The sequence below is a fragment of the Hypanus sabinus genome, chromosome 18, assembly GCF_030144855.1.
Source record: "Hypanus sabinus isolate sHypSab1 chromosome 18, sHypSab1.hap1, whole genome shotgun sequence".
Lineage (NCBI taxonomy): Eukaryota > Metazoa > Chordata > Chondrichthyes > Myliobatiformes > Dasyatidae > Hypanus > Hypanus sabinus.
In genome coordinates, this window is record NC_082723.1 from 31,861,442 (window position 1) to 31,872,263 (window position 10,822).

The 10,822-nt window shown below is 49.0% G+C and overlaps 1 protein-coding gene across 3 annotated transcripts; it reads right to left on the minus strand.

Moving 5' to 3' along the window:
• Nucleotides 1-448: 448 nt before the first annotated feature.
• Nucleotides 449-9,008, minus strand: LOC132407462 (probable G-protein coupled receptor 82). Of its 3 annotated transcripts, none has more exons than XM_059994006.1 (3): nt 8,543-9,008; nt 5,022-5,123; nt 449-3,116 (listed from the first exon to the last, which is right to left on the minus strand). In XM_059994006.1, exon 3 carries the CDS (start codon nt 3,091-3,093, stop codon nt 2,095-2,097), a length of 999 nt encoding a protein of 332 aa, XP_059849989.1. In that variant the 5' UTR covers nt 3,094-3,116; nt 5,022-5,123; nt 8,543-9,008; the 3' UTR covers nt 449-2,094. The 3 variants fall into 3 exon arrangements, with proteins under 3 accessions (XP_059849989.1, XP_059849990.1, XP_059849991.1); XM_059994007.1 differs by lacking the exon at nt 8,543-9,008 and adding an exon at nt 8,105-8,284; XM_059994008.1 differs by lacking the exon at nt 8,543-9,008 and adding an exon at nt 5,338-5,387.
• Nucleotides 9,009-10,822: the final 1,814 nt, after the last annotated feature.

Below are 10,822 nucleotides of genomic sequence, written 5' to 3' on the forward strand. Positions count from 1 at the left end.
TGTGTGTGAGTGTGTTTGTGTGTCAGTGTATGAGTGTGTTTGTGTGTGCGTGTGTGTGTGTCAGTGTGTGTGTGTGTTTGTGTGACAGTGTATGAGTGTGTTTGTGCGTGCGTGTGTGTGTGTGTGTGTGTGTGTGTGTGTGTGTGTGTCAGTGTGTGTTTTTGTGTGCGTGCGTCAGTGTGTGTTTGTGTGTGTGTGTGTCAGTGTGTGTGTGTGTGACTGCTGCTGCTTCGCTGTCTTGCGGTGGCTGCACAGAGGCGGGACGGCCTTGTGGGGAAGCACGTCTCCGTTTCCCGCACAGGACACTGCGAAGCGAATGCTCGGCCAGCTGAGCGAAACCACATCAGATAGTGTGCATCATTGTGGAGATGAGCAGCTCTTGCTCGCATGTTGTTATCTTCTGCACAGAAATCATGCTTGAAACTCTAACACCAAACAGTGACATATCTTTTATTTTATCTTTTATATATCTTTTATTTCTCGTTGTTTTATTACAGACTGCATTGTTGAGCATCAGTTCAATAAAAGCGATATAAATGAAACTCTTCAAAAACACTGGAATTTTCACAGCAAGCCTCAGCCTCTCTGGAAATACAGTCTCCACAATACACAGTATTGTCATTGTTAGTGAGACGCTATTACAGCTCGGGGTGTCGAGAAGTTCCAGTTCAATTCTGGTGTCCGCTGTAAGAAAGCTAGTCTGTTCTTCCCGTGTGCGTGTGGGTTTCCTCCGGGTGCTCATATTTCCTCCGACAGTCCAAAACTGACCGGTTAGTAGGTTGGTCATTGTAAAACGATGCTGGGCGGGGTGACTGGGTGGGTCAGTGCTTGTTCTCTAAATAAATAAATAATCAGCCACGATCAAATAAAAGAGAAGTGATGGGCTGAATAGCCTGATCCTGCTCCCATATCTTATAGTCTTATCGTAGAAGGGAAAACAATAAGAGTGCAGAATACAGTGTAACAGCTACAGAGAAAGTGCAGTGCAGGCAGTACGGTGAAGAATCGTAATGAGGTAGCTGATGAAGTCAAGGTTTAATTTTAGGGGACCGTTATAACAGGAGGATAGAAGCTGCCTTGAGCCTGGTGGTTCGAGCTTTCAGGCTTCTGTATCTTCTGCCCGATGGGGGGGAGGTGATGGAAGAAGAGAGAGTGTCCGGGGTGGGTAGAGTCTTTGATCACGTTGGCCTCTGAGGAGGGCAGACAGAGTCCTGATGGGAGGTCTCACCCACAGGAGGATGCCGGAGTTGAACTGTGAACGCTAGACGCCCTGAGCTGTAATAGCATCGTTCTTACCAATGTACTGTTGTCGTGAAGAGGATGGCATGCAAACCAAAGATTTTTACTGTCCCTCTGTACATGTGACAATAATAAACCAATTTACCAGTTTACAATCTATGCTTACTGATTTGTTGACCTCCAGCCGCTTGGGTGTTGCCTAATGTTACAAGGCCTGACTGACCCTGCTGAGCACCCAGTTCACCCTTGTCTTACAGTCCCCGAAGGAAAGGCTTGTAGTAATCAAGCAGACATAATGGTGTGGTAAATAACAAGTCTATTTTTATTTACAGATACAGCACAGAACTGCACCCCGGCCTGGTCACAGGACGACTTACAATGAGCAATTAACCTGTTCACCTGTACATCGTACCAGCGTCAACAACCAACACAATCGGAGGATGTGCTGGGGGCTGCCCGCACATCCCGCCCCAACGTAGCATGCCCACAACTCACTAGCCCTAAACCATATGCCCTGGGATTGTGGGAGGAGACCGGAGGAACCCACCGCTTATAGGGAGAACGCGCAATCTCCTTACGGACAACAGCGGCCAGTGAAGTGATGTAAAGATTTACGCTCACTTGTCGCCTGTATTCTCGCCTGTGTTGGAGCATTCCTATCGCTGTACATTACAAAACGCCTTTTAAATTTAGTAATTGCAGCAGCCTTAACCACTTCCTCTGGCAGTGAGTTCATGATCTCGACACTGTCAATGTGAGAAGGTCGCCTTTCAGGTTCCTTTTAAAAGTTTCCAGCCCCTCCGCTGAAGTTTGAGCGCTCTAGTTACAGACTCCGGTGGGCACAGAAAGATCACACTAGTGAGTGTTACTCACAGTTTCCCTGTCCAAAGACTTCCCTATGGTCTGTGGGTCTAGGTTCCAGTTGACAACTGAGAAATATTTCTGGATGATGATGTACAAGATGGGATCTAGGCAGCTGTTAAATGAAACCAGCAACAACAGGATCTGTTTTGCCTCCTGCATCTTTACCAGCACATGGCATTCGTTTTGCGTCACTCGGTAAATGTTCGAAATGAACTGATAGCTGATGTAAGGGAGCACGCACACCACACAGGTAGATACAGCAACGCAAATCCTCAGCTGCGTTTTCTTGTAAAGTTTACGGCTTCGCTGCACTGAACTGTTTTTACTCACCTCGAACAAGTAGATCATTACTAAAATGTACAGAATAACAAGCGGCATTAAAATAATAAGAAAGAGTATTGAGATGACAATGAGTGCAACCAAGTTAGGCTGCAGATCGTTGTACACCTGGACACTGTAGCACCGAGACATTGACACTTTCATTGACTGTAGTGCGTAAATGGAACAGGTTAGCACTAACAACGTCCCCACAATCCAGAAAGCCGTGCATGCGCACTTGGCAAAAGTGAGTCGGTACAACAGATCGAACTTCTTGTTCTGGAACTTCACGATCACTGCGTACCGGGTAAAGCCGATGAAAATTAAGCACAGAGTCCGGCAGGCGAGCGTGCAGTAAAAGCAGAGGTTGATGATTATGTTGACTGCGATGCATTTGTCCGAATTTTCTTCCCAGGTATCCCCCTTTATCAGCAGGGCTACTCTGAAAGGTAGAACCAGGCAAATGATCAGATCTGCCACCGAGAGGTTCATCAGGTAGATTCGCACGCCACTCTTCTTTAGGAATTGCTTTTGGAATATCAGTAATATCCAGAAATTGGCCAGTATTCCGGTGAAACTGATGACAGTGTACATGATGGGGAGCATACCTTTTTCCAGCGGGCCTGCGGTGTAGTTACACATATGCGGCAACATTCTGGTGGAGTTGTTCATGGCTCACCACTGACCTCTACGCCCTAGGAGAGAAAAACAAGTTACCTCTGGAAGTCATTGTTGAGGTGATCTAACAGGGACTTGCATTCTCTCTAGTTTCCGTATTGTGAGTGAAACAAGCCAATGCCATAGCCAGCAATGCAGGGCAGAAGCATCGCACACACAAAATGCTGGGGCAGCTCAACAGATCAGGCAGTGTCTAAGGACAAGAATAAAGAGTCCAGGTTTTGGGCCGAGACCCTTCATGAAGGCCTTGGCCTGAAACATCGACTCTATTCCTTTCTATAGATGAGTCCTGATGAAGGCTCTAGGCCCAAAACATCAACTCTTTATTCTTCCCCATAAATCAGCTGACCTGCTGAGTTCCTCCTGCACTTTGTGCGCATTGCTCTGAATTTCCAGCACCTGCAGAATCTCTTATGTTTAAGCATTTTAAGCATTACAACTGTGTGCCTGTCTAAGAGTCTCATCAATGTCTCTAATGTACCTGCCCCTGCCCCAAACCCTGGCATTATGTTCCAAGCACCCACCACTCTCTGTGTAAAAACCTATCTCTGACAGCCCCCCTGTACTTTCCTCCAGTCACTTTCAAATTATGCCCCTTGTGTTACCTATTTTCACCCAAGGGAAAATGCCTCTGGGTGTCCACTCGATCTATGCCTCTTACCATCTTGTACACCTCACTCACTCATACTTGTCCTCAAGGGTGAGTGGGTCCTCGCTGACTCCTGCACCCTCCTGCCCTCTCCTTGCAAACCGGGGTGGGTCCCATCAGGAATGGGCCTAGAGACTCCCAATCTGGACAGAGTGAGATCCTCCCCCCCCCCCCCCCCCGCACCACCACCACCACTAGCACCCAGGACAACAGAGTCAATGCTTAGCCGCTGATGGGAGGGAACAGAAAGAGAAATTAAGATGAAAAGTGTGAAATTACTGAAGATTTTGACCCAATCACTGCCAGGTTTCTAGTGATATCGAAGGGATGGGAGAACTGCATTTCTTCTCCTCCCCCTCCAACCTCTCCCTCCAACTTCTCCCTCTAACCTCTCCCTCCAACCCCTCTCTCCATGCTCACCCTCATCTCTCCCCACCCAACCTCCAAATTCAACTTCATTTGTCATTGAACCACACATGAATAACCATGAACGCAGCCAAACAAAAACCATTACCCCAGGGCCAAGGTACAAAACACAGTACCAACGGTCATACACAGCAGAATAAACACATAGCACATATAAGACTGCAGTGAAATTCAGTCACACACAAAAATAAAATATAGCCCGAGTCCCTGAATTTCACATCCTGTAGATTGATGGTGCATGGATGTTGTCAGCACGAACAAGACCGCAGCAATCTACAGATGACAAAATCCATCTTGTCCATCAGCACTGATGGGTGGGACCAGCCCCCATTCAGCACAGACTCCAGTGGGCCCAGCTCCCAATCCAGCACAGACTCCAGTGGGCCCAGCTCCCAATCCAGCACAGACTCCAGTGGGCCCAGCTCCCAATCCAGCACAGACTCCAGTGGGCCCAGCCCCCAATGCAGCACAGACTCCAGTGGGCCCAGCTCCCAATCCAGCACAGACTCCAGTGGGCCCAGCCCCCAATCCAGCACAGACTCCAGTGGGCCCAGCCCCCAATCCAGCACAGACTCCAGTGGGCCCAGCCCCCAATGCAGCACAGACTCCAGTGGGCCCAGCTCCCAATCCAGCACAGACTCCAGTGGGCCCAGCCCCCAATGCAGCACAGACTCCAGAGCAACCATCTCTCCTTGCTCCATCTGCCTCATTTTTCTTTGTTTTCTTCCACTTGTCACCCTTTTGTAATCTTGTCTCCCAATTGCACCCTCCCTCTCCCCTCAAAAGCTTCTATCTGCCCATCACCCTTCACCCCTCCTCCATCCACCAGTCACCTTCTAGCCCCTACCTCGCCTCTATAGCGGCTGTCTTTTCTCTCCACTCTCTAGTCTTGATGCAGGGTCTTGACTGTAAATTGGAGAGGGTCCAGAGGAGGTTCACGAGAATAATCCTGGGAATGAGAAGGTTAACTTATGAGAAACATTTGATTTCTCTGGGCCTATACTCGTTCGAGTTTGAAGAATGAGGGAAGAGGGGAAACCTACTGAATTTTCTTTATATAATTTTAATAAAGTAATTTCTTAAAACCTTTAACACATGTACAGTGCCTCCTTTGTTTACGGATACCTCCTTCTGCTGAATTATCAGGCACGACTGGTTCTCACCATCGAGGACATCTTCAGGAGATGCTTCAAAATGGCTGCCTCCATCACCAGGAACCCCCTTCACCCAGGATGTGGCCTCTTCTCATTGCTGTCATCAATGAGGAATTACAGAAGCCTGAAGGCAGACAATCAGTGCTTCAGGAACAGCTTCTCCCCTCTGCCATCACAGTTCTGAATGGGCAATGAACCCTTGGACACCAAGTCAGATTTTTGCTCTCTTTTTGCACTAATTATTTTATATATAACAATACAAATAAAATTATTAATAATAATTAATATAATAATGTATTTATAATAATTTTATTTGTGTGTGTGTGTATTTCTTATTGTAATTTGTAGTTTTTATTAATACGTATTACAATATACCACTGCCACAAAATAACAAAATTCACAGCATATACTGGTGATAAAATATCTGATTCTGATTCAATGTTCAACTTTATAGGAGATCAAAGATAGTTTATTGCCTTTCTTCAGTACAGGAGTGTAAAGATTGCTACCAAGGATCCAATGCAGTATATAAAAAACACATTAACCATAAAAGACAGAACAATGAAAAACTCGTAATGACTACGAAACACTGTACAAGTTACCGTACACACTTACATTAGGAATTTGCTGAGGTGTGTTAGTCAGGACGCAACATGCAATAGTTATAAAGAATGAAGAATTATATAAAATTAAGTTAGAGGTTAAAGCACTGATATGGAATAAAACGTATGAATCAGAAGTGGTTTTGATTTATAAAGGAAGAAAAGGAAAACATCTTAAGTAGATGTGGAGAGGACGTTTCCTCTAGTGGGAAAGTGTAGGGCCAGAAGGCACAACCTCAGAATAGAGGAACATCCATTTAGAACAGAGATGAGGAGGTGTTTCTTTAGCCAGAGGGTGGTGAATCTATGGAATACATTGCCACAGACTGCTATGGAGGCCAAGTCAGGTATATTTAAAATGGAAGTTAACTAGTTCTTGATTGGTCAGGGTGTCAAAGGTTACAGGGAGAAGGCAGGGGTATGGGGTTAAGAGTGATAATAAAATGTGGAATGACTCGCTGGGCAGAACAGTCTGATTCTGCTCCTGTGTCTTTAAGTCTATTCCTCAGTTCTGTTCAGACCCACAATAATCCTGTGACGCACTCTGCTACATGTCTGGTGACCCCTTCCTTAGATGGTTGAGGAAGTTTGGCATGAGACTCCAAATCCTAAGGACTTTCTACAGGGGCACAACTGGGAGCATCCTGACTGGCTGCGTCACTGCCTGGTATGGGAACTGTACCTCCCTCAATCACAGGACTCTGCAGGGAGTGGTGCGGACAGCCCAGCACATCTGTAGTTGTGAACTTCCCATGATTCAGGACATTTACAAAGACAGGTGTGTAAAAAGGGCCCGGAGGACCATTGGGTACCTGAGTCACCCAGCTGCTATCATCCAGCTGCTACCATCCAGGAAATGGTACTGTAACATAAAAGCCAGAACCAACAGGCTCTGGGACAGCTTCTTCCACCAGGCTATCAGACTGATCTGAGTGTATTTCTGTTACTCTAACTTCTATTAATTATAAATTACTATGATTGCACATTGCAGATTTAGACAGAGACATAACGTAAAGATTACTCCTCATGTATGTGAAGGATGTAAGAAATAAATAAAGTTAATTCAATTCAATTCTCTCTCCAACCTCAGTAAGGTTTCTAAATTCACACTGTCCACAGCCTTCGATAACCAGAACCACATCGCTGGCTCTGACCAGCCAGGGAAAGTCTGAAATCTAAAACAGAATCTGAAAATCTCTAAAACCAAGGTATTCTGCAGATCTAGAAAGCTGGAGCAACATACAAACTGCTGGAGGAACTCAACAGGTCAGGCAGCAGCTATGGAGGGAATAAAGAGTCGATGTTTTCGGCCGAGACTCTTCATCAGGACTGGAAAGGAAGAGGGCAGAAGTCAGAATAAAAAGGTTGGGAGGAGAAAGAGGTCGAGCTGGCAGATGATAGGTAAGACATGGTGAGGGGAAGGTGGCTGGGAGAGGGGATGAAGTGAGACGTTGGGAGGTGACGGGTGGAAGGGGTGAAGGAATCTGATAGAAGAGTGCGTCAGGGGAGAAAGGGAAATGGGTGGGGAAGCAGTGTTCCAGACCCCTTTCCTACATCTGTATCCCCGTTCTCCACACTCGCATCCTGCGTTCCACAGCAGGTGCTGGAAATCAGAAGCAAAACACATAAAATGCTGGCGGAACTCAGCAGGTCAGGCAGCATCTATGGAGAGGAATAAGCAGTCAATCTTTCAGGCTAAGACCCTTCATCAGGTCTGGAAAGGGGGAGTGTCCCACAGCTGTGTGTCCTAACCCTTCCACATCTGCACCCTGAGCATCAAACATCTGTATTCTTCAGTTCCTACATCTGTAGATCCCTGATAATTCTGCTCACAACATCCGATGCCTCCAGAGAAAACGGATTATTAGCGAAGATGAGGAATGAATCCGCAATAAAAACTCTTCCATTTTCGCTTTAGGTGGCTGAGTAGGAAATGCTTTGCCTCTTACAGTCACACTGCCTCTTTCTGACTTCAGTTTCACAAATTCAATTTCCTCAAAGCCTTAAAACATTGAAAAACAGTGCAAATTTTTCAATTGTAATAAAAATAACTGTATAGATAAACAGCTACATGCCTGGAACAAAATCACCGATAAGCCAGCTTGAACCACAGCCACATTTCAGTCCACTGTAACCACTCACGGTAAAAGACAGAAACACAAAACAGGACGTACCTGATATAAAAACTGATGTAAATATCTTCAGTGCCGGCAAAGCAGGCTGCACTAAACTTTTAGTTTATGTGGAAACATGATTTCTGATTGGCTCTGACCTCATGGCTATTTATTGACTTGCAGTGGGGGAGTGGACCAATGACAAGTATGGTGTTGATAGTGGAAATAATGTCACTGCAATTCCAGCATAACTAAGCAGTTAACTTCTGCTCGCGAGATTTCTCTCTCCGATCGCTACTGTCCCATACCAGATCACATCCAGTTCAGATTTTAGATTCATTTAATTCTCACATTGAAACTGTGAAATGCATCATTGGTGTTAACAACCAACACAATCTGAGGATGAGCTGGGGACAGCCCACAGGAACCACCATACAGTCCGGTGCCAGCACGGCATATTTACAATGTTCAGCAGAACAAACAACAAAATAAACATACCCTCGTACGCACAGTCCTCCAAGCCCAGGACGGGCTACCTCCAGGCCTCTGTAGTTAATCTAGACTCACAGATATTGGGCCTCCAACCTTCAGTTCCTGGCCGCAGCTCTGAGATTCATAGAGATCAGCCATCTTCAGGCACCACGGTAACACAGCAGCCAGCACCATGCTATTACAGCTCAGGTCAGAGTTCAGTTCTGATGTTATCCGTCAGGAGTCTGTGTGTCCTCCCTGTGGAATGCATGGCTTTCCTCGCCAGTACAAAGACATGCAGGTTAGTAGGTTAATTGGTCAATGTAAGTTGTCCTGTGATTAGGTTAGGGGTAAACTGGGTTTGCTGGGGTGATGCAGCTCAAAGGGCCAGATAGGACTGCTCTATGCCATACCGCAGAATAAATGTATACACAGGCATCACAACTCTGACCTCCCTTGGACTTCCACACTTACAGTACCACCCCTCCCACAGTGTGACCCACCCTGTACCACCCCTCCCACAGTGTGACCCTCCCTCAGTACCACCCCTCCCACAGTGTGACCCTCCCTCAGTACCACCCCTCCCACAGTGTGACCCACCCTCAGTACCACCCCTCCCACAGTGTGACCCTCCCTCAGTACCACCCCTCCCACAGTGTGACCCACCCTCAGTACCACCCCTCCCACAGTGTGACCCTCCCTCAGTACCACCCCTCCCACAGTGTGACCCTCCCTCAGTACCACCCCTCCCACAGTGTGACCCACCCTCAGTACCACCCCTCCCACAGTGTGACCCACCCTCAGTACCACCCCTCCCACAGTGTGACCCACCCTGTACCACCCCTCCCACAGTGTGACCCTCCCTCAGTACCACCCCTCCCACAGTGTGACCCACCCTCAGTACCACCCCTCCCACAGTGTGACCCTCCCTCAGTACCACCCCTCCCACAGTGTGACCCTCCCTCAGTACCACCCCTCCCACAGTGTGACCCACCCTCAGTACCACCCCTCCCACAGTGTGACCCACCCTGTACCACCCCTCCCACAGTGTGACCCTCCCTCAGTACCACCCCTCCCACAGTGTGACCCACCCTCAGTACCACCCCTCCCACAGTGTGACCCACCCTCAGTACCACCCCTCCCACAGTGTGACACTCCCTCAGTACCACCCCTCCCACAGTGTGACCCACCCTCAGTACCACCCCTCCCACAGTGTGACCCTCCCTCAGTACCACCCCTCCCACAGTGTGACCCTCCCTCAGTACCACCCCTCCCACAGTGTGACCCACCCTCAGTACCACCCCTCCCACAGTGTGACCCACCCTGTACCACCCCTCCCACAGTGTGACCCTCCCTCAGTACCACCCCTCCCACAGTGTGACCCTCCCTCAGTACCACCCCTCCCACAGTGACTCACCCTCACTACCACCCCTCCCGCAGTGTGACTCACCCTCAGTACCACCCCACCCAGTGTGACCCTCCCTCAGTACCACCCCTCCCACAATGTGACCCACCCTCAGTACCACCCCTCCCACAGTGTGACCCTCCCTCAGTACCACCCCTCCCACAGTGTGACCCACCCTCAGTACCACCCCTCCCACAGTGTGACCCTCCCTCAGTACCACCCCTCCCACAGTGTGACCCACCCTCAGTACCACCCCTCCCACAGTGTGACCCACCCTCAGTACCACCCCTCCCACAGTGTGACTCACCCTCAGTACCACCCCTCCCACAGTGTGACCCACCCTCAGTACCACCCCTCCCACAGTGTGACCCACCCTCAGTACCACCCCTCCCACAGTGTGACCCTCCCTCAGTACCACCCCTTCCACAGTGTGACCCTCCCTCAGTACCACCCCTCCCACAGTGTGACCCACCCTCAGTACCACCCCTCCCACAGTGTGACCCTCCCTCAGTACCACCCCTCCCACAGTGTGACCCACCCTCAGTACCACCCTCCCACAGTGTGACCCTCCCTCAGTACCACCCCTCCCACAGTGACTCACCCTCACTACCACCCCTCCCGCAGTGTGACTCACCCTCAGTACCACCCCACCCAGTGTGACCCTCCCTCAGTACCACCCCTCCCACAGTGTGACTCACCCTCAGTACCACCCCTCCCACAATGTGACTCACCTTCAGTACCACCCCACCCAGTGTGACCCTCCCTCAGTATCACCCCTCCCACAATGTGACTCACCCTCAGTACCACCCCTCCCACAGTGTGACCCACCCTGTACCACCCCTCCCACAGTGTGACCCTCCCTCAGTACCACCCCTCCCACAGTGTGACCCTCCCTCAGTACC